Source organism: Mauremys reevesii, linkage group 3, assembly GCF_016161935.1.
Source record: "Mauremys reevesii isolate NIE-2019 linkage group 3, ASM1616193v1, whole genome shotgun sequence".
Classification (NCBI taxonomy): Eukaryota; Metazoa; Chordata; order Testudines; family Geoemydidae; genus Mauremys; species Mauremys reevesii.
The window spans coordinates 163,159,920-163,185,149 of NC_052625.1; the positions used below are offsets into that span (position 1 = coordinate 163,159,920).

Below are 25,230 nucleotides of genomic sequence, written 5' to 3' on the forward strand. Positions count from 1 at the left end.
GCTTGAGGCACTTTAGCCTTCAGCTCATCTAAGGGGCAGCAGGCAGCAGTACAAACTTCCTACATTGTATCACTGAAGTCTCCATGGCAATCCATCCAAGACCTTTTATGAATGCTTAGAGGGAAAAAAATGATGTAGCAATGTTGGTCCCAGGATATTAGACAAGATGAATGAGGTAACATCTTATGTTGAATCAACTTCTGTTGGTGAAAGTGGCAAGCTGTTGTGCTTACTCAGAAGAAGAGCTCTGTGTAAACTTGAAAGCTTGTGTTTTTCAGCAACAGAAGTTGGTCTTATAAAAGATTGTCTCTCTAGAGAAAAATGCGGATATTTTGGTAAAAAGAGAAATAAGCAAGTTTACGAGAGAGAGATGATGGGGATAAGTCTACAGTAACATCCTAGGCACCATTATGCCCCTGTGAATAGGAAAAATGGGAGCTCAAACTTAAATGCAAACTGAGATTTACTTTATAGTGAACACAGCAAATGGTTGCTGAGGGAAAATAAACGGAAAAAGACCTCAGTAGGGTCCTGATCATTCTCCCATAAAGGAAAGTTTTGTCATCAACTTCAGTGTTAATTGTAGCAGTTCCATTATGGGATAAATCCTTCCATTGGCAATGCCTGTAAACCCTACTGAACTCAGTGGGGTTGCCTGGCTGTCATCAGTGTGCCTTGAATCGGTCCTTGATTTAATGGAAAGTATTCAATATACTTTAATGGGAGTTGGATTGGACCCGAAGGGCAGAATATGGACCAGAACGTATGAGAAAAGCTTGTTTGTGCTTACTGTACTAGAGAAATTGTTCATGAGTGGCTCATTAGGGTGAGAATATCATTTCTGTAGTGCTCGTAAGTTCCCTAAGAACTACTGTCATCTGCTGAGTAGATGCTAGTCATGTGAGTGAAAGCTGCCTGAAGGCAATTTAAGAACCTGTTTTTTCTTTGATGCCCGGCATTTCAGTAACTTTTTTCATTTTTTTTGGTCCTATTTCTTCTTGCCCCCATCTCACTCTCCAGTTGTATCCTCACCAAGGGAAATTTTCCTAATGCTTAAACCAAATTTTAAGAAGCAGGTTACTGGCTGCAAGTAATTTTAAGCAATAGTGACACATAACACTATGATTTTGTGTAAATTATATGAAAATCCAAGGTGCAGGCCTTAATAAAATTGAGATGAGAACCATAATTTCAAGTAAAGCATTTGTGAGTAACTGTTTAGCTATCTAGCCAGTTATACTAAATTGGAAAAATAATTTATTAGTAGCAGTAATTTATGAGTTTAAATCTCAGTTTTGGACATTTACTAGGAAATGCAGTATAGTAATTTATTATGCAAAATACACTTTAAACAAATGATTACATAGGTTGTAATTTGTAATTAGCAATAATGTATAATTACACAATTAACTATGTGCATTTTGAATCTATTGCTTGCTGACTTTAATTTAGATTGCCTTCTGTTAATTTTCAGCTAAACAGAGAAATAAATTGAGCTTTAATTGATAAATTATCCTACAGGGTTTTTTTGTTTGTTTCTTTTTTTTAAAGGCAATCTTTATTTACGTAAGCATCTTAAAATATAAACACTTCTCAGAATGAGACCATAGTTTAATATGTCATGTGATTGTGTGTCATGTTCAAATTTACTACTTTGCAGACTCAAAGATCTATATTATAAGGATAAAAACAATTTTAGGACATATAGTTAAAGTAAAGCTAAATTATAGAGCTGGGGTTTTCTAGAAGCTGTTTGTAAATGTCAAAATAGGTATGTAGCCAATTTACATATATTACTGTACATTGGGGTCCTGGGGGAGTGAAGCTTTGTCTGGCAGCAGAAGGGTTAAGGACTTTTTTGCTTTGCCCGTTTCAAATTACAATGAGAAGCCTCTTCTTTCCCAGCAGGGTTGTGCTTACATTAGTCTTTAGATCTCTGTTGAAGAGAGCTGTTATATTTGTGCCTGCTAGAGTTGGAAATAACAGTTAAGAAGCTGACAGGGGTTGAATGGATTTACAGAAGTTTTTTCAAGTAAATTCAGGGAAACATATGAATTAGATTAGTACATGCTTTAGAATTAGTTTATACTAAGGTGATTCAAAAGATGTTAAAGTTATTACCAGGCTGCTGGACAAATATAAATTATACTACCAAGGTACAGATCAAGACAAATCTGTGACTCAGGACTTTATCTTGGAAAGAGCGCAAGGTGTGAGAAGAACTCAGAATAACAAGAGAAGATAACTCTGGCAACTACAGTGTATCAGAAGATCAGCTCTTGCTAACACAACCCTGAACTAAAGACCTGGTTATCTAAGGTTTTTAATAGGAATGCCTAGGTCAGCTGACAAAATACTGGTCTTCTGCTCCATAAATGCAGAAAAAACGATAACAACAGTGGAAAATTGGAAGTCTGAATTTCAGCTTTCTTAGAAATAACTGCAACCTGACACATCCCATAATATTTAAACGGCAGGCGGGGGAGAATCACCAAAGATGTTATGTTTAGAGATGACATTGACATGAAGAATAGGTAAATTTTGTTTTTCAGCCACTAGTAAAGCAGACCTCATAGGAGCTCAGAATAAGCAGGAGAAATATTTTTGTTCTTTTTCTTTTCAACAATGAACCTAACGGCACTCAGAGCTTTCCTGGGCTTGCTCTGGAATTGCTGGGTTCTAGTGGGTCATTCACAGGGAGGCTTGGGAGACAATCATGTCCATTCAAGTTTTATTTACAGGAGGCTGCGGAACCATGAGAGAAGGGAGATCCAGAGAGAGATTCTCTCTATCTTGGGTTTACCTCACAGACCCAGACCATTTTCACCTGGAAAGCAGGCTTCTTCTGCACCCCTCTTCATGCTGGACCTGTACAATGCCATGACAAATGAAGAGGATACTGAGGAACTGGAGTATTCACTGAGGGAATCAATGGGAGGAGAGAGCAGAGGGGTAAGAAAAGGATACTCCGCATCTCCAAATGGATATTCACGGAGAATACAATTATCTCGCATGACCCCCCTCACCACACAGAGTCCTCCCTTAGCCAGCCTGCGTGATACCAACTTTCTGAATGATGCCGACATGGTCATGAGCTTTGTCAACTTAGGTATGTCTAAACGTTTTTTTCTGCTCTGTTTGACAAACTAGCACCCTGATCCTGCAGTTTGTACAGAGGCATATCTCCCAGTGGAAGCTTAGCCTGTATATACAAAACAGGATTGGGCCCTGAAAGTTGTACTACTAATAAAATAGAAGTTATACTAATGGTAAAGTAGCTACATTGTAGGTGGCCATGGAAAAAGGTTTTTCTCACTGTTTATATAAAGTCAGTTTCTATAACTCCCCTCTCCTGGCTTCTGTTTTCCTTCTTTCATTGATGTAATGAAAGTGCTAGCCTTAGGCCAGCTCCATTTTTTTTTAAACTAAAAAAAAATCAAACACGTATGTGTATTGGTGGGTTATTTTCCCCTCCGTTTTATGTAAAGCTCAAACATAAACAAACATCAGATGTTAATATTTTAAAGGCTAGAATGTTAAGAGGGTGGGGAATCAAACCATTTCTAATGAGAGAAGGGTTTTTTTGTTTATTTTTTTCTGTTGGTAAATGTCAAATTTTTGTTATCTTTTCAGCTGGATGGCTGGATTTTGTGGCATCTGCTGATTTTTTTGTTATTTTTATTTTATAACAAGGATTGTATTTGTAGTGTTTTGTCAGGGTGCCTGGAACCTGGGTTAGGTCTTTTGTATGTTTATTTATAACATAAGTAATAGATATAATATTTCATACCAGAAACAAGTCAAAAAGAACAGTTCCAGGACTTTTGAAAGTGTATGCTAATTAAGGTATATGGATGAAACCCAGTTATATTTGATCTTGAGTAGCAACATGTTTACCAGTTATGAAGCATTACATAATTCAATTAAAACATCAATTGTACATTTCCTAACTAGAATAGGCAACCTAAATTTAATTAAGAATGTTGCAAACAATTTATTTAATTTACTCACTATTTTTACAATATTTAAAAATGAAAAAGGAATATGATGCAAGCCTGACAGCACTATTTATACAACTTCTAATTTGACTTTAATAGCAAAAGAGTGTAAATTAAAACCTGAAAGTTTTCTACAAGTGCTGTAAAAGATGTGATTAAACTCTCTTGCTTTCCAGAGTAGTAGTTATTATGGTAACTTTTTAAATATTGGCCTATGTTCTGAAATACACTTTAAAATGTGTGATAGGCTTTTTTTGTCTTCCAGGTTACTAAAACCTGCAGCAAGATTAAACATGTCTCTAATCACTAACCTTCTTAGCTACCAGAATTTGTAGGAAAATGACACCCTAGAGTTCAGTTGCCATAATAATAAAATCACATCTCACTAATCAGTTGGCAGGTTAGTGTGCTCAATTTTCAAACCTTTTTTTTTTTTTTTTTTTACAAAAACAGCAACATATATCTGCAACTCCAAATACAATTAATAAATTAATTTAATTACATTTTTTTGTTCCCAGAAGTCAACAAGTTGAACAGAATAAAACTTATTTTTGTACAAGGTCAGTTCCTTTGCAGGGTTTTTCTAAATATTTTACTTCTAGATTATCTGCTTATTAGTTTAAAAACTATTGGCAATATGATACAACTCACAAAAAGTACTCTACAGCATTTGAAGTTAAAATGCTAATATTTAAAAAAAAAAAAAAAAAGGAAACTCCATGCTCTCCTAAGCAATAGTCAAGTATCCAATCCTACAAAAATTTACATATGTACTTAACTTAGTATACTGTGGTCACATCCTTAGTTAGTGTAAATTCGTACAGTTCCATTAAAGTCAATTGAGCTACATCCACCTACAGTGTCTGAGGAGCTAACCTTTTGAGTAAGCCTGATGATTTTAACAGGAATTCTTACAGGATGAAATATTAAATACATGCATAAGTCTTTGCAGGATTGGGATCAAGACTGGACTGGCCAGATTCTGCAGTGCTTACACAGGCAAAACTCCCATTCAGGTGAATGCAAGTCTTGTCTACGTGTCTTAATATTTCTGCTTCTCATTCTGGCCCAAGGTCCATGTTCCTTTTAAAAAAAAAAACCTTTAAAATAACATTATATGCTTTGAATTACATTTTTTAACTGAAAACTTGGAGTGAGAGTTTTCTAGTGGTTACAGTAATTAGACATGATTAAAATCTCAAGAATACTATGTAAATTCCAGGTTTTGTTTGGTATCTATAAGCCATTAAAAACGTATTTTAAACCTAAATTAGGCTTAACCCTAAATCAGTTTGAATGCCCTTCCACAGTGTGCATTCTGTGTAATTGTGGTTTATAGCATGCTTCACTATGTAACATTCATAATAAATATTGATGACTAATATAGATTAGCTCTAACATTTTTATTAAATGAGCCCATGTTTTAGCATAAAAATGTATGACTAAATAAGTCATTGAAGCAGGTAACCATTTGGTATGATTTAAGATCCCGACAGATGAGAGCAAGCTATGTTAACATATAACGGGGAAAATATGCATTGATAAATTAATGCTAACACTATACCTTAAAATCAATACAAATTGAGGTATTGTTAGTAAAAGAACACGTCATTTTAGATTTGAAGCATTGAGCAACATTTATCAAATTAGTAAATCTTTGTAATCTTAGATTGTACTGATAAAATTTATTTAATTAATTATATGCCAGTATTAATATACTGCTTCCAAAGCAGATTAATTATCCTGGCATTTTAAATTTAAGCCATTGTATTGCCAATTTATAATTACTTAAAGCACATATGGTAAAACAACAAATGTGTAAGTATCCTGCTGGAGAAGTCTTATTAGGTATGAGCTACAAAAATAAAATCATCCTTATGGGAAACACAATAAATTACAAAAGAAACTGGGGGAAAATAAAATCAATGAAGGACAAATCACTTTCTACTGAAGAACAAAAACAGCACTTACATGCTAATTTCAATAAAAATCTACCTGTCAGAATGGAGTTCTAAACTTCTCACCTTTTAAAATACATTTAAAAAATGCAACAAGGGAATTGAAGTTATACAAAGTTCCCTCAAGCAACCAGGAGAAAAAATGAACATAGTTATCTTGTCTAAAATTAAAACTGTAAGCAAATGCTGCTTATACTAGTATTATGACCCCTTCTTTCTCAAAAGAGATAGACAGGTCAGGGACTATGTATTCTCCTATGTTTTATACAATGCTGAGCATATTGGCAACTCACCATAAATACTGATGATTGTAACAGAAGCATTAACAGGGTTGGTCCAGAAGACAAAGAATAAAACCTCACCAAAATAAACCACAGAGTTTTTTAATAATCTGATCGTATAACCTACAACTTCAAAGCTTCTTTGTTATGTTCATGGGTGGTTTTTTCCTGTTACATTTTGACCCAGACTGTTGCAAGTGAGTGACTGCAGCTTAGAGTTCTGGCATCTTCTTTTTGGCTGATCTCCAAAATGACATATATGACACCGTATTCACCAGGGAAGAGCTAAATCCTATAATAATTATACAGTCCTTGCTCACTGTGTCCAGTGGGAATTATGTCAAAGGAAGGACTTGGCTGAAAAAAAGTGTCAGGGTTTGCCCACCCCACACCTTTTAATAATAATATTAATAATTAATAATAATAATAAAAAAGCAAGATTGAATTAAAGAAAAAATTGGGCCAAGTTTGGACCAAAGAAACAGGATTTTTACAGTTATATTCAAACATTTCCAGTAAAAGTTTTCCATATGCCATAACAATGAGCACTGCTAACACTGGGCTTAAGGGTTTCTCCACATTTCTATTAATATATCTACATATTTTCTTTTGTTTACAAGTCATCTGTAAAACTTGCTGTAAGCAGATATTTGCCTTTAATAAGTTTTTCCGTTTTCTGTCTTCCTGTTTTTGGTTTGAATAGATTTGGCCACTGTTGTATTATGGAATACAAAAATAATCAACCTTTGGTTTTCAATTATTATTTTCTTGTCTAACATGAAAGTGGTTTTAATTTTTAAAAATGCAGATGGGAAGGTCATTATTATATTTGTCAGCCAGAACTTTGCATGCTATTTTAAAGAAGGAACTGACTGTGATATTTAGCTTTACAAAGCAGCTAATGTCCATAAACAGAAACTACTCTTTCATAAGGAGTTTTTGGGCTAGATTCTGCACACTTAATTAAGTGTCTCCACACTAGACCCTTTGGAGTCAGTTACTGAATCAAAGGTTGAAATCAAAGAGAGTTTGCTCGTTTAAGTCATATTTAAGCTCCTCTGTAAAATGTGAATCATGTCTGGACTCATTACAGCCTATTGTTTATTCTGTATTACAAATATGATAGAAAACAACTTTTCTGAAGTCCTTTTAAAGCTGTACTATGTTTTTAGTTCATACTCAAAGTACTTACAAATCTATTTATTACTATTTGAGTTATACAAAAAAACCCAGGGGCTCCCATCCATCTTTAGCCATTGTGTCTGTATAGTAGCTAGTTTTTTAAACCAAAATAATTGACTTGCTATAAACTCCCATGCTAAAGTAACCAATCATTAGTGAAGGATATGGCAAACTAAGCAAGAAAATGTCAAGAGTAGCGAAAACTGAGCTAGTTTTGATATATGAATTCAAAGAGCATCAGAAACTATTAGCTTCTGTATTCATTTAGCACTTAGGAATAGCCAAACTTTTTGTATGGTTTAAAAAAAAAGTGGTCAGTTTCTGACCTTGTCGGCTTAATTTTAGCTATGAGTGCATTTCTTTGGATGTAGCACAGTATTTACCTCACAAAAATACAAGTTTCTAATGGAAACATTGAAACAACCTATATGAAAGTGATGCAAGTGGTTCTCTTATTATCTTGTGTTTAAACAGACAGATGCTATTATAGAAATGAATAAAGATTAAATAAAATAGCCCACAGAACTTAAATATTTGTATAGTTGGACAAATACTGCAAAAAGCTTCATGAAGATGTTGAATGGAAACTACAAAAATCACCGTTTTTTGTTATGTTTTCTGTGAATTTTCATACAAGTGAAAGTTTTGCAAGTGAGTCTTGCTAATACTATCCAAACAAGAGCCATGCTGGCAACTTGAAATCTCCTTTGATTTCCCTTCACAATAAAATTTTTAGTCATGCAGTTAACAAACAGAAACAATCTAATGTGACTTAGAAGTCCAAACAAACACCACAAACAATGAGTTACAAGTGAATATGTGAACATATAAAATTAAAGTGTCCAAACAGTTTTGCATAATGAACAAATGAACACATTTGTTACAGGAATAAAAAGACAAATTAATTGAATAACTTATTCACTACCAACCGCTCGCCAATCTCTAATCATTTGTTAGTCAGGGCTAACTAATTTTTATATTATGTCAGAGCAGGTTGTTAGGATTTCAAAACGGAAATATTTGTCCATCTTTGCATTCTAAAACTATATCGCTTTATCGCTTCATATTTATATATTTCCTTGGAAATTTCTCATGTTACATGAATGTTATGAGTTATATAGACATACCTCTAGATAGCTTTATGTGTTTTGCATGAATATCATCTAACAAAATGATATTTGTATAACTGTCAGTTAATTCTTTGCCAAAGTTAACACTTTAAATTCAAGTAAATTGTTGTAGCAACTCAGCCAAAAATATGTCAAGCTCTCCATTAACTGGGGCATAAAACTGTCTGACTTCCCTTGCCGACAGATTTGAAAGAAATTGCAGATAACTGAAGAGAAACTGATTTAGCAGATGTTCAGAAGTGCATGGTGAAGGGATATCTAATCTCTCTCTCTCTTTCTCTAAAATTGTACATAAATATATATTTAAAATATTAATATGTTCCCATTGGAAGGATGGCTGACCTGGTTCTGCTTCTTTTTCTTTAATATATGTTGCTTTTCCAAACTAAACACAGCTTGGGGTGGGGACATAGGGATTGTGTGTATTGTACAGTACATATTTTCCTCGGAAAACACCAATTCCTAGTGACTAGCTACAAAAGAGGAAGAGAGAGGCTGGTGAGGACTCACTCTCTGAGGAGGATCTTCAGGGAGTAACAAGTCTCCAGTGGGGATGTGGAGATGCCTTCATGACTTTCATGCCGTGGCTCCTCTCCTAACTCCCAGCCTTGCTAGAAATTCTAAGATAACAGGCCAACCTTGGTACATATGTGGTCTTTTACATTTACTGCTGCTATTATTACCTTCTCTGAATGTGATATTGTGAGTTTTACCATTGCCACCCACCTACTTCCTGAATAACTAGGATATCTGACATGAGCAGCCCCTTTCTAGCCATGACACTTCCTTTGCGCTGCTTTTCTTGGGCCTACAGGCTGAGTTTAGCAGAAAATTGATAATCACGCAGTCTTGTATTCCCACATAGCTGAGGACGAACAGTTTAAGAAGTGTCAATTGCAGCCTCCTGCTAAAGAAAGGCTCCCCCGGGGCTTCAGGAGAACTCTGGCTGCTACGAGACTTGTGATTATTTCCCACACTCTTCCCATTGTCTTCTCCTTGTCCTCCTCCCTGTCAGTGAAGGTGGGTCACTGAACTTTAATTTTATGGCAGTTTCATTTTGCTGTCGAGACAGTGAATTAGAATAATGCTTTAAGAAAGCATTAAGAAAAATGAATGAGATAAAGATGACAAAGGAGAGAATGAATGAGGACAGTTCAACAGAGTGACCCCATTGGAATCGCTGATATGGAATGTGATGTATTCCCTTTGGCGACACTTGTATACCTTGTCATGCCAATAAAGTTCTTGCGATTGGAGGTGGTGTTAAAAGAGAGACAGGAGAATGAAAGGTCACAAGATGAAGATGGATGAGGTGTAAATGAGAGGGAGTGAGGAGGTGCTCTTCAAGCCATGCAGGTGGAAGTAGGGAATTGAATACCTCATCCTCCAATTCCTCCCTTATAGCAAAGTAACTTCTTTAATGTCCCCAAACCATTCAGTTCAAGATGCAAATCCTTTCATCCTAGCAAAAGAAAATAAGCCCTTTCTCCCCCAGTATGTGTGTGTAGGGAGCACAGAGACTGGCTATGGACACTATAGTCATAAATAACATAGTAGCGAGCTTTTAAAAACCACAGGTTAAAGGATGAGGGCTGCCATGACGCATACAGAGAGGCTGAGATCAGAGGATCAGCTAAAAGGGATCAGGAGGAACAATGAATCCTCTTGTTCTGAGTTATATTTATGAGTACTTCATTGCACCTAAAGTTCATATTTTATTGGCTAGGCCATGGGGTTTCCCCATTTGCTCTTCTCTTAAAATAACACCCCTGGCTAAAATTTCCTATAAAACACATAAGTCCTACAGCAAGCAGAACTTGTCAACCCTAACAACAGCTCATTTAGTTTGTGGGTGGGGTTCATGGGGGCAGGAGTTGGTTTGTATTTTGTATTGTATTTTGAGACTTGATTTCTGTGCAAAAATTACTGTAAAATGAGTACAACGGTATTGGTTTTATGGTCCTGTACTTTGGCCAGAGTATTACAGAGAGATCCTTCAGTAGTCAAACCAAGCCAGTTGTTTCCAACCATTTTGAACAATTGTGCCAGTATACTAGACTATGCTTATGGTGTTATCTACTCTCTGTCTCCTCCTATTTAATGATGTGTGTTGTACCCACGATGATAAGAGTAGAACTTGGAGTGGCCCATCTTCTTTTGCAGACAGGGGCACGCACAACTGATAGACGGCAATGACACAGTGGGGGCTAGCGCAAAGGCACATTACTAAAATAATGAGTGGCAGCCTAGAAAGCTAGTAAGGAAAACCTGAACTATCAATGCTAGTACGTGGTACGCATCCATTGTTGGCAACCAACAAACTAGAAAAAAAATTCCTCCAGTGATCCCTTGTACAATATTGAAGGCTGAATCAGACCTTAGCAGGATGACCAATAGTATTTTATGCATATAAATACCTAATATTTAGGGCTGAATTCTCTGCTGGTGTACCTGATGTCACCTATAATGTCTAATATTTTACCCATTCATGTCTGCAGAGAATTTGGCCCATGAAGACCCTTTACCAGGGGCGGCTCTAGGCACCAGCGGGCCAAGCGCCCGCTTGGGGCGGCATCCTGGGGAGGGCGTCATTTGGCTCCGGTGGAGCTCCCGCCGGCATGCCTGCGGCAGGTCCACCGGAGCCCGGGACGAGCGGACCTGCCGCAGTCATGCCTGCGGCGGGTCCCGTCTTCCCGCGGCTACGGTTGAGGTCCCGCAGGCATGACTGCGGCAGGTCCGCTCGTCCCGGGCTCCGGTGGACCTGCCGCAGGCATGCCGGCGGGAGCTCCACCGGAGCCAAATGCCGCCCTCCCCAGGATGCCGGAGCCGCGGGAAGAGGGGACCCGCCGCGGGACTGGGGAAGGGCGGCGCAGCGCTCCGCGCTGCTTGGGGCAGCCTACTTTGTAGAGCCGCCCCTGCCCTTTACACATAGTTTTTTTTTTTAATGAATTAGATTTCTTCACCACTGTTATTGTTTTTAACACTCATGTATTTAAACTACAGTAAAAAGAATAAAATTAAATGAATACCTATTGCAAAGTCCCAATGGCCTACTTGGTTCCTACACATAAAAACATAAGAATGTCCATGCTGGGCCAGAGCAATGGACCATCTAGTCCAGTATTCTTTTTTCCAACAGTGGCCAGTGTCAGATGCTTCAGAGGAAATGAATGGAAAAGACAATTATTGAGTGATTCATCTCCTGTTGTCCAGTCCCATCATCTGGCAGTCAGAGGCATAGGAACATCTGGAGCATGGGATTGCATCCCTGGCCATCTTGGCTAATAGACATTGATGGACCTATCCTCCATGAATGTATCTAATTCTTTTTGACCCAGTCAGACTTTGGCCTTCACAACATCCCCTGACAATAAATTCCACAGGTTGACTGTGCATTGAATGAAGAAGCACTTCTTTTTGTTTGTTTTAAACCTGCTGCTATTAATGTAATTGAGTGACCCCTGGTACTTGTACTATGTGAAAGGGTAAATAACACTTGTTTAATCATTTTCTCCACACCAGTCATGATTTTATAGACCTCTGTCATATCCCCCCATTAGTCCTCAGTTTTCCAAGCTGAACAGTCCCAGTCTTTTTAATCTCTCCTCATACGGAAGCTGTTCCATACCCTTAATCTTTTTTTGTTGCCCTTCTCTATACCTTTTCCAGTGCTAATCTTTTTTTAGAACCAGAACTGCATGCAGTATTTAAGATGTGGGCATAGTATGGTTTTATGATATTTACTGTCTTGATAATGATAACAGCTCTTAACCATTTTTTTATTTGTGAAAGAAACGGTCTTTAATCTGTGAAGTTTTAAAAGGATGGATGTGCATCTATCGATCATACACTATGGCTGTAACATGTAGGAGCCCTAGTCATGGACCAGGAGCCCATTCTGCTAGGTGCTATACAAACACCGAACAAAAATGTATGTATTCAGTTGTAAAATACATTTTCTTAAAATTATTTTATATACAATTTTATATGTGTCAAAAACACATCTGTTAGCCTTCCTGATGTGGACAGAATGGCTAATTAGTAATTTACTAACAGTATAATTTGCCTGGGGAGAAGGTTGAGCTGACTTTTTTATGTTGTGGTGATATTAATTTCTGTGCTAATAATTTGATAAGGGAAGTGAAGAGACACAATGAGAAATCTTTGGCCTGCAGGTTAAGGACAATAAGAAAGAGTTTTTAAAATGTATTAGGAATAAAAAGAACACTGACAAGGGTATTGGTCCATTACTACATGGAAATGGTAGAATTATCAATAATAATGCAGAAGAGGCAGAGGTAGTTCAGTACATATTTCTGTTCTATATTTGGGGAAAAAACAAACGATGCAGTCTCATAACACTCCTTCCATTCCACTAGTTTCTCTGGAGGATGTTAAACAGAAGCTTACAAAAGTTAGATATTTTTAAATCAGCAGTTCCGGATAACTTGCATACAAGAGTTTTAAAAGAACTAGCTGAGGAGCTAGCTGGACCATTAATATTGATTTTCAATGTCTTGGAGAACTATGGAAGTTCCAGAAGACTGGAACAAAGCTAATGTGTCAAATTTTAAAAAAGGATAAATGGTATGATCTGGTAATTATAGTCCTGTCAGGCTGACATTGATCCTGGGCAAGAAAATTGCGTGGCTGATACAGGATTAGATTAATAATGAAATAAAGGAAGGTAGCTTAATAAATGCAGATCAACATGAGTTTATGGGAAATAGTTTGACCCTAACTTGATATCTTTTTTTGATGAGATTATAGGTTTGGTTGATAAAGGTAATAGTGTTCATGTAATATACTTTGCCTTCTGTAAGGCATTTGATTTGGTGCCACATGACACTTTGATTAAAAAAAAACAAATTATATAAAATTAACTAGGCATACGTTAAATGGATTGAAAACTGGCTTACTCATTGGTCTGAAAAGGTAACTGTAAACAGGAAATTGTCATTGAGGGGATCTGTTTCCAGTCGGGTCCAATTTATCAAAATCCTTCTTGATTTTGGATGGTTCTTGTCCCTACGCTATTTGCCATCTTTATCAATGACCTGGAAGAAAACATAAAATCATCACTGACACAAAAATTGGTGGAGTAGTAAATAATGATTCAGAGCAATCTGAGTCACTTGGTAAACTGGGTGTAAGCAAACAGTATGCATTTTAATATGGCTAAATGTAAATGTATACATCTAGAAACAAAGATAATAGGCCATACTTGCAAGATGAGGGACTTGGTTCTTTAAAACAGCGACTCTGAAAAAGATTTGGCAGTTATGGTGGATAATCAGCTGAATGTGACCTCCCAGTATGACTTTCTGGCCAAAAGAGCTAATGCATAAACAAGGGAATCTCGAATAGGAGGAGAGAGATTATTTTACCTCTGTGTTTGGCACTGGTGTGAACACTGCTGGAGTACTGTGTCCAGTTCTGGTGCCCACAATTCAAAAAGGATTTTGATAAATTGGAGAGGGTTCAGAGAAAAGTCCTGAGAATGATTAAATGGTTAGAAAACATGCCTTATAGTGATTCACTGATCTCCTTGTGTCTCTTTAGCTTACCAAAGAGAAGGTTAAAGGGTGCCTTGATTACAGTGTATAAGAACCTTGATGGGCAAAAATATTGAATGGGCTCATCCGTCTAGCAGAGAAAGGTATAACACAAACCAATGGCTGAACGTTGATGCCAAACAAATTCAGACGGGAAGTAAGGTGTAATTTTTTAGCAGTGAGAGTAACTTATTGTTGGAACAATTTACCAAGGGGTGTGGTGGATTCTCCATCGCTGACAATTTTTAAATCAAGACTGGATGTTTTTCTAAAAATGCTGGGGAAGTTCTATGGTGTGTGCTATATAGGAGGTCCGATTCAATGATCACAGTCGTCCCTTCTTGCCTTAGCATCTATGAATAAAACCAAACCACAGGAAGGGAGGTAGTGGTGACTCTGCACAGAGCTTTGCTTTAGATCAGCTGGAGAATGACATCTGGTCACACATGCAAAAGAGGTATGGAAGGGGGGAAATGGGAGAGATCCTGAGGGTGGATGATGGGACAGCAAGACCAGCATGCAGCCCACCAACAGCAAATGGTTTTGCTGTGATTTATGATGGAAAATAGCAGGCTCGGGCAATGGCCTTATAGTAAGAGAGTTTTGGATTAGACGCTCCAGAGGTTCTTTAATCCAGGGCATCTCCCAGGTTGCCAGTGAGTATTAGTCCTTCTCTATCCTAGATGAAATAGATTGCAGTTCTGAGGTCTAATCAGTCACCCTCAAGTGAGTGCTACTTGCTGTGTTGAACATGGAAAGCTATATGGAGGCTGAGCGGCTGGAGAGTCTACCACAGCCACGGTTGCAGCTCAGACCTAAAGGACAGTCCATGGGCTGTCCAAAGAACAATCAGGGAGAAAACCACAGAGATTCAGTTTCCAAACAAAGATGCCCTGCCTCAGTTTCCCCATCTGTAAAATAAGGATGCTTGTATGGAGCTCACATGCCTTGTGAGCTCTAATACCCTAGGACCAACCTTGCCTTCTCTCCATAAGCACAGAGGGCCGAAGATGTTTCAGAATTGGTCTAAGACTGGTTTCACCCAGTGGTGGAGGCAGAATTTGGGGGACCAACAAGAGGTCTGAGCCCCCTGTTTGTCCAGTAGAGGTAGACGTGGTGGATGTGCAACCACATAAATCCCGTGGCTTCTGTCCCCCACACACCCTATCTTTACTCTGGCTGTGCACATTTTATAGGATTTAGCTCTTGAGAGCTTTGTAGCTCCTTGCTCTTGTACTGTGCATTCTTCCTGAGGATTTCAGAGTGTCCTTGTTCTAAAAGGAGATGTCAGTGGATTGGTGTGAATCATAATCTTCAAGACATATTTATTAAGACAGACAGTCGTGTAGATGAAACAAAGAATTATTAAGATTAAAGCAGTAAAACTCAGATTTAAGTTCTGGGGAAGTTGCCTAACTCATTCGGGTATTGTGAGACTTGCCTAGTTATTGACGGTAAGATATAAAATTGTGCAAACTTACTATGAAATGTCTCTACATAATAAAGATAACACACAGAAAGCACATAAGTCTCTCTAGTTTAATACACTGGGATTATTATTTTTCCTTTTTAAAAATTTCCTTAAATTATACTAGTTTTTCCCTCATCAATACTGTGCAGCCTAAGCAGCACTGACCTTTCCAGGCTGCCTGTTTGGACCAGGGTTTATCAGATGACCATTTGACCCCTTTGTTAATTGTGCTTAATTGCATCCTGTTGTAACATTTTGAAATAAGGATGAGAGAGTTCATGGATCTGCTCCCAGGAGTTGAGGACTAATAAGAGCATTTGAGCCTGGTGCTGTGAGAAGCTGAGTAACCTCCAATTTAGTTCAGTGGGAGTTGAGGGTTGCTTAGTAGCTTGCAAGATAAGTCCTTTAAACATCTATATTTCACAAGTAGGGTCCCAGTTACTTGTAAGAAGAGCAGGATCAGGCAGTACTGATAAGGACCTGGAGCTTTCCCAAAGGCCCCAATGCTGCACTGAGGAGCATAGGTCCCTTGTATCAGCAGCAATGGGTGGAGTTTGAAGAAGATAACCTGGGATCTGTGCCTCTTCTCCCATGAGAGAGCTTACTCTGTCTTTCCAGAATTTCTCCCTTTCACTTTTCTAATGCTGCCATCTCTCCTGAGCTGATTGTGAGTCTCATGATGTTTGGTGGTCTTCTTGGAGTCCTGACACTTATGTGAGAATCTCAGCTGTCGTGGGTTTTTTTTTTTATGAAGTTTCTAGTCCTATGGTTGCAAAGAAATATGTGACCCTTAAATGTTCAAAAAGCACAAGGCAAGTAAAAAGAACCCACATTTTATTTTTTAAAATGCACGATTTTTAAGCCAGTCCCATGATTTGTGTGTGTGAGGGAGTCTGTCTAAGGAATTTGGAACACTAGGGTTGAAGATACTGCTTCTCCGCCCTCTGGGGGACTGATTTCCATGTGCCCTTTCACTGTGTAGCAAAGATGGGAGAGGTTCCCAACAAATAGCATTGCTATTGTTTTGTTGTTCAGCTCTCATAAGGAAGTTCTCAGAGTGCTTCATGTCTGAAAATAGATGAAGAAAAGAAGCAATAAAATGAAAAACAAGATCCTCAGCTGGTGTAAAATAATTCATCTCTATTAACTTCAGTTGAGCAATGCTGATTAACACCAGCTGCCTCAAAGATTTTAAAAAGTATGAAAGAATATGTTTTCAAATTAAAAACAGAGATAATTAACCTCCTAAGTGTTTTGTGATGAACTAACTGGTTGTGGAGAATTGTAGAAGAAGACCAGTTACACTGTGTTTGCCATGTAGTAGTTGGAATTCACAAATTGTTTGACTCTGGATTGTAAGAACCTAGATGTATCTGGCACCTACTCATGAACCTGGCTCTGAAAAGAAAAGTGTTCTTGAAAGATCTTGAAATAAATACTAAGTTTTAGAGGTAGCGCAGACAAAATCTGCAGGTTAGGTTCCTATGTTCGCATTAACTTATGGAAGATGGGTATCAAGTATCAGAGGGGTAGATGCTATTATGGAAGATGCTATCCTTCTTTCAAGTTGCTTAGTCATGATCCTGTTTGGTTTAAAAAAACAACCCCAACAAGCTGAATATTGCAGTAGTCTAATCAAAAGGAGATAAAGATATGAATGAGCTTCATGGTATCAGCCAAAAATAAATATAGTAGAAACAATAGAATATGATGTGATGACTTAAAGGAAGCACTGCCTGTATTCTGGTGAACTTTGTGATGGATGTTTGTTGTAAGACAAGATAGTAATGTTTATCAGCACAATTCAGTTTTAGGTGGCACATCAGAATATAGCCATTTCCTCTTTTTAATGCCTACAGTGATCCACTTTAGATATTTCCTACCATAGCTCATTATGTGTGCTTGTGTTTCCTTATAACCAGCAGTCTTCCAGCAATACATTTTGAATTCCCCTTTTACATTCTGGAATCGTGTTCAGTGAGGCTATATAGCATACACTATCATGTGGCTAGAGACTACTTTTTCTTATTTTATCATAGAAAATCCAGAGTGTAGCCCCTGGTACAGAGTGAACAGACGATAGGGATTTTGTGTTGTTTTTTTATGTTACAATTAAGGCACTGACTTAAATATATGAGAATAATATTTCCCTCCCCCCTCCAACTTAAATTCTGAAACTAAAGACCAGATTTTTCAAATGGGTATATACCAAAGGGCATGCCCACTTTTGCAGGCTTGATACAGATGTGCAGATTCCCTAAAGTGCACATACAATGAGGCGTTGTGCACCTATGGTAGACCAGACTAGTGTGCAAGCATCAGATGATTTGAATACTGGACTCTACAGTACAATTTCCTAAAAGGGGATTTCAATCTCTGTGTTTACATCACTAATTGCTGCAGTATGTGAAAGAAGCCTGCTTTGTTAACATGGCATGAACATCCCTTTAGACTAGTGGGATATATTATGGCCAGCTCCAACCAAATTGTTCCAGCTTGCCTTCAGGAGAGGAACTTGTATTATCAAGAACAAGGAAGCAAGGTAGCCCCCAAAAGTAGGGTGCAATCATGGGCTGGGCAACAGGTGGTTCCAAATTACATTTAATAGAAAAATAGGCCTACCATCAGAGATTAGGTCAGTAGTCATTTTTAGTCCTAGGAGAAACAAGAGCATAGTATAAACAGCAGCCAAGAAAAAGGTAGATCCTGCACTGTATTGTAAATGTCAAATTTTCCGCATTGTTCTGGCCCTAAAAACATATCAGTTGAAATTAAAATACAAAGTACCATATTAGTGCTCAATTTACCAAACACAATTATTCGTCTCTTAAGTTTAAGCTCAGCTAAAAGCCAAGCAGCTGGAGTTGTAGCACATAAAATACATCTTGAGATTGTGTTAATTATTCCAGAGATTAATTATATTGATGTATGACTCTACAATCAACATGAGTGTTCTGATTGTCTCGCGCTCCTAGTAATCCAAACAATCCACAGCTACATGCTAGGTTAGGGGTAGGCATCCATTTTGGTGCTGCTCATGGACAAACTTCGCATGAGTTCTTTGCAGGCAGATAAACTGGCATCAGTCAGATGCTCCTACTACCACAGAGGCAGGGAAGAAAATTGGGGGGCTTTCAACATACTGCTTGACTTGCAGCACCTGGAGCACTTTGGTAGTGGGTAGCAAGATGGATCCAGAGTCATGCAACCTTCCCCAAATCCAATGCATCTCTTTTTTAACCTGTTGATAAATGTAAGGTACTGTACATTGGGAAAGAATTGTTCAGTGTTCATGCAGATTGGTGGGTTCTGAATTCACTTTAATTGTTGAGGAAAGAGTTCTGGGTTTCATTGTGGACAGTTCAGCAAAGGTGCCCAGTGTGAGAAATGTTAGGATGCATAAGAAATGTTTTCATTGTTCCCATCTATCGTTTGGCCAGGAATAAATCATGATCCAAACACACACTGAAGCAAATACTTCAGCTCTGATTACTAGTATGAGCAGGTCCAATATAAGGATGTTATCAGTAAGGATGAATGTCCTTTTGCACTTTGCAGATTTTTGGTATGCTTTAATTAAACTACTTCCTTGTAGTTTTACAACAATCAATAAAATGACACTGTTGCATAAATTGCAGAACTAGAACATGGAAGGCATAAAATATATAGGGTGGTTTAAATCCACTGGTGTAAATCTGTGTAGCTTCACTGATTTCAGTGGAGGTACACATACTTATAATAGGTCAGGATCTGGCCCAAAATACGTTAAATGATATTGTTTTTGCAAACTTCAGTGTATTTACAATGTCTCTCTAAGAAAATATTTGATGTGTCAAAATAATTCTAAAGTGATCATCTATAATATGCTTGTTTCTGTTTTCTCTAAATTGTATGTTCTGGATATTTTCAATTTCATTTATTTATTCATTCATTTATGATCATAATTACAGCTGGCTTGATTTTGTTTAATGTTTAGTCAAAGTTAAAATGCAGCATTCTAAAATGAAATAGTTGGAAGTTCATCATTCACCACAGTTATTAGTAATCATAGCATACAGTTGCCTATTCAGTCAATGAGTATTTGAAGGGTTAAGCTTTAATTCCTGGTTTTCTTAACCAGAAATTGTTTCCCTGCTTTATTTCTTATTTCATGTAAAATGTGATTCACTGATCATTCTAGATCGAATTGGTAGTGTGGGTAATGTTAAAACCTCAGTAACTCACTAAAAGTAGGTAAATTTTAAAGAGCAATACTAAACTGATTCAGACTTTAGTAGGGCAAGTTGACTGAAGTAAGAAGGTAGAGCTCACATGGAAGCCTCACAGCTGAATTCAGCAGTGGTCAAATAACTTGCCGTGATTCAGTGGAAGGGGGTATATAGTAAGAGAAGTAACTAACAGGAGTCGAGAAGATAAAATGTGCTTTAGCTTATACACTCCAGACTGTTGCCTTATGATTCTACATTCCCCTTCAGTTATAACGTACACCCATTTTCGGACCAACTTCTGACCAACCTTTCCCCGATGTATAAATTGAGTTACTCTTCAAACTTTGCTGAATCAAAAAGCAAGCGACTTGGATGAGATTGCACTAGGTATAGGTTAGGGCAGAATTTGGTGCTGAAAGTTTCAAGAATGAGGAAAAAGTACTTCGATTCCTGCATGTACTGTAGACTCAGCTCAGGAATCTGGATTTGAAATATAACCTGACACGTTCAATAGCAATAAAAGTTTCAGAGCTTTCATTGTATACAGCTAGTTCTCAAGCAGTTTTTTCCCCCCCTGTGGTTCACTAATCTGCAGGCTGCGTTGGCCTGACATCCTGACCTTTAGGTTTGGAAAGAAACCTGGCTATAATTGTTACCTTTCATTACAACCATTTGGTTTGGGAGAAAACTAGAGCTAAATATTAGGAAAAATAATGGATTATTGACAAACCATATCAATATGTACTTGATTTTTCTAAACCATAGCTGTCCGAATAGTTGACTTAACTGAAAAAGCAGAGAAAATAAATATCCTAGCTCACATGGTGTTCAGATGAATTATCTTAGATGCCTTCATTAATAAAGGGCTGTATAGTAAAAACTAGTCTCCTAACAGGACATGAAATAAATGTGGAAAATTTGATTTCCTGAATGAAATGGGAGCTCTAATGTATTCTGATCTAGACCTACATGATACTTTATTCATTTCTGAAAGAATTGTTTTCCTTAGTGAAATGGTAATGCCAATCCAATATCTAATGGGCATACTATTTTGAGTGAGGTTATCGGTGTCTAGCATGCTTATGTAATAAACGTTGTCATCATTTAAAGTAATGGAATAAAATAAAGGTTCCTTATTTGTTTTTCATAAGAAAAACTATTTGATCCAGCTTCTTCCCTCAGTCTTGTCACTTTATGACACAGCAGCAGCACAGAGCAGTCCTGAAACTGTCTCAGCTGGCTATGAGAGGATTAATTATCCCAGCAAAGCTAGAACTGTCATTGGTGGCATAGAACCGCAGTGACAGATCCCGTGCTAGTCTTACCTCTACCAGCTATAAGTGACATGGCTGGGGGAAAGAGAGCATAGCCTCAAAGTGCTCTAATTTATGCCAGGGGACTGGACTGATACACAGCTGGCCCAGGATTAGTGAAGTGCAGAGATAGTCGTGCTGTGTGTTGCAGCTAAACATCAGGGCTACAGGATTCAGTGGAAATTTTGTCTCCAAAGGTTCAAGCCTTAAATACAATGGAAATTCCTTCAGTTCTTTCTCATTTTTGTAGTGGTGGTGATGATAATGATAATACTTAGCTTTTCACAATGTATTTCACTTCCTAAACCCTGTTTAGAAACTTGACTCCATAGTTTTTGCTGTTACTTAGAATAGAATATTAGGGTTAGAAGGGACCTCAGGAGGTCATCTAGTCCAACCCCCTGCTCAAAGCAGGACCAATCCCCAGATTTTTACCCCACTTGCCCAAATGGCCCCCTCAAGGATGGAACTCACAAGCCTGGGTTTAGCAGGCCTATGCTCAAACCACTGAGCTATCCCTCCCCCATATTGTTGCACTGGCAAGGTTCAAACTAGCATAGGGAAGATGAAGAGCTGTTTTTCCACTTACAATATCAATAACCGAAAACCTTCCAGGATTTAATAATTTTTGGGTCAGCTGTAGTGTAATACTTGTTTTGACTTGTAAAGCAAGTACATGTGACTTGGAAGGCATAAATGCAATGAGTACCATATGTTTACAAACTAGCTTTTCACCAAAACAGTTAATGAAGTGAGACTGGTTGTTTCTTCAAAATGTATATTTACTTCAGGGATATTTTAGCCTATATAAAGTGAATGGAAGATGCTGCTGGTAGAACATACTGGTAGCTTACTTGTGATAAGATCCAGTTATGCCTCTTTGCACTGATGCACGTTGGAGTCCATGCAGGAGAGGGGCACTGGTAGACACTGTGGTGTTGTTCCTTGGAGCTCTTGGAAGTATTGTAGAAAGAGGGAACTCTGGGGAAGGCAAGTCTGGGAGAATTTTCTGATGACTTTAACTGCTCAAGCTTTGCATTTTAAAGGAAATAAAAGGAGGAGGAAATAGATTGTACTACAAACCCATCTACACTTCACTTTCTTTCACACACAATTTTCTTTTTTTCCTGGTTGCAGAATTGGTGTCTGCCATTTATTAAAGTTGATTATGTCACATGGATGTTTTGAGAGGAATGTCACAAAGACCCAGCTAACCAATAGCTAGGACTTTTGCAAATTCATATTTGGCTAACCCATAAAAACCCTTTTGTTCTCAAAAGTAAAAAACCCTGTGGTGTTACAGCAGTTCTTGGCAAAGATTTAAGAGCAAAGTGCTTGGGAGAGATCCTTTAATACTAAGAATTCATGACTTTTACAAGATACTGAATACTGTAGCAAATTATTTCAACAATTCTATGAATGATAAATAATTAAAACCAATCTATCCTTGTAAGAGGTGAACAAAGTGCAGTTTTGTTGCAGTACCCTTGATTGATTTAACCATAGTGGTTCCCTTCCTCTATAAGGTTCTGATCCAGTCTAGTGCAGTGAATTAAAGTCTTTCCATAAACTCCACCACTGCTTTGGATCAGGCTCTAATTCTTATATTTCAATAATTCTGAGTAATTACCAAAGAGATATTATCAAATGACTGGACTCAATAAACATTAGTCAGCTAATTTTTTTTAAAATTGAAACTGGAATGATTTGCACCGCATTTTGTCAAACAGTTTGTAGAAAATATCTTTTAGTTCAGTTAAGGACAACTGGGCAAATTCTGCTTAGCTGAGCTGGTAAACAAATAACCTCCTTGGCTTCAGTGCAATGACTCTGGACTTACGTAAATTAGTGTAACTTGCAGCAGAATTTGACCCATCAGATTTCATGTTTTGTAATTTAATAAAAAAGACTATTATAAGTAAAATCTATTTAATTACCCTTTCAAAACCACATCTGGAGACCTATATTAGCTTAAATAAAACCAGGGCAGTAATAACAAATGCAGCATCATTTAAATATATAGTACTTCAATAAAAGTACTCTTCAAGGACCGAAAGTGCTGCAATGAAAATTTAACTTACTGTAGACTTACATTCCTTGCTCAAGTAAAATTCTCATTGATTTCAGTAGTGGTTTTATCTGAGTAGGGAGTGCAGAATTTGGCGACTAGTGTTCTGTCAAACAGAGTAAAGCTTATAGTATTTAAACTGTAACTTTATGCTGTTGTTTAAGTTCTCTGTTAAAAGATGTTTTTATCACTTTAACAAATAAAGTATTTTTCACTGCAGTTCAATTTGAAGATTCTGTTCAACCAAAAAAAAAAATCCCTGAATCTTCTAGGGGGCCTTATCCAAAGGCCACTGAGATTAGTGAAAAGACTTTGGATTGGGTCCTTCATTTTTAGGGCTTCCAGAGTACAGCAGAGAAACATATTTTTTTGAATTAAGCCTATTTCTGGCTTGTAAAATTTAGACTCCTTGCTTTCCACACTGTACAAGCCTGTACAAAGATACAAACTGTATTTTAAAGCTGTGTAGGTGTTAGCTTGGTCTCCTCATGTGCTTGAAGTGTAGAACATGAATGGTGGTCTGAATATGGCTCTTAATTTTTCTTCAATGCATTAAATTAAAATATTTGCATATGGGAAAACAATGATTTGGTCTTTCACCCTGCTCTAGATCAGACCACTTCTGCTATCTGCACACCTTCACTAAGTTTCTTTGGTTTGTTGTTATTTTGTTTGTTGTATATAATGTTATATAAAGTGTAGCCATAGGAAGTAAGAATAGATTTCTAGTCATTTGAATTTTTGGAGAGAAGAGCAAGACTGCTGTAAATAGCTGTTTGATGTCTGTCTTTTCACAGTAGCACAATAGCTAATTCCTGGGGCCTCTGACCTTTTAGTGTCCTGTAACAGAGTATTTGCCTTAATCTGTTGCTTATCTGTCACCTACCACATTTGATATTTCCAGCCTCTGCTTTCAATTATCAGTCATTAGAGGCAGGACTGGGTAACTTCAGGAGAAAACTCCTGGAACCTTTGGCCTGTTTTGTCAGATAACCACAAGTATTTACTGTAGATAAACTATCATTTCATTGTATTCAAGATGTAAACTAATGTAGTTTGTTGTATATCAGCTTACTGTAACCTCTCTCACCTTGAGGTAGTTAAAACTGACTAGTTTACTTTAGTGCTTGTGCAAAGAATTCAAACAGTGAAATTTACTGAGATTAGGATAAGTGACCTGTTACAGTCAGATGATCTATAAGCCCCACAAGTTTTGCCTGTGCAAGTATATTTAACAGTGAAATAGTGACAATAAGCTAAGTAGTAAAATATCACAGCTTTAAGATGGGTTGATCACATTTATAACATGCAACCGGAGTAAAGTCCAGACTAGTAACAGATACACATGGTGCTTTAATTAGGCCAATTTCACAAAGCTAAAAGCAATTATGAGGCAGAGCAACTGGGAGGAAGAACTTAATCAGAACGTTGTGAATTATAATTAGGGATCATTTTAAGACCACCTTATTAAATGACAAAAACCACAATCCCCCATTCTTAAGCTGTACTGCTTAAGAAACAGATCTGAATTAAGGGGAACTGAAGGCAGCTATTAAAAGTAATGTATTACATAAAATAAATGGAAGAAAGGGGAAGTTGATAGTAATGAATATAAATCAGAAGTTATCAGTTTTCTACAATTCCTAACTGACGCAAAGGGACATAAGAAATCTATGGGCAGCATAGTTAAGGACTATAAAAAGTAGGGTTTTTTTAAAAGAGGATTCGGAACAAAAAGAATCCTGACAATGGGTATTGGTCCATTATTAGATAGAAATGGTAGAATTGTCAATAATAATGCAGAAAAGACATAAGTGTTCAGTAAATATTGATGCTTCTTATTTGTGGAAGAAACAGATGATATCATCTAATCATATGGTGATAATTCTTTCCATTCCTCTAGTATCTCTGGAGGATGTTAAACAGAAGCTATGAAAGTTAGACATTGTTAAATCAGCAGGTCCAGACAACTTGCACACAAGAATTTTTAAAGAGCTAACTGAGGAACTAACTAGACTTTTAATGTGGATTTTCAATAAGTCTTGGAGCACTGTGGAAATTCCAGA

At 37.4% G+C, this 25,230-nt stretch overlaps 1 protein-coding gene across 1 annotated transcript in view; it reads left to right on the plus strand.

The window, feature by feature from the left end:
- Window positions 1-1,957: 1,957 nt before the first annotated feature.
- The window catches only part of BMP5 (bone morphogenetic protein 5), a 76,118-nt gene continuing 52,845 nt past the window's right edge, over window positions 1,958-25,230 (plus strand). Inside the window, exon 1 of the mRNA XM_039530962.1 lies at window positions 1,958-3,109. Coding sequence (XP_039386896.1) covers window positions 2,626-3,109 — 484 coding nt within the window. The 5' untranslated portion in view covers window positions 1,958-2,625. The remainder of the gene's footprint in view (window positions 3,110-25,230) is intronic.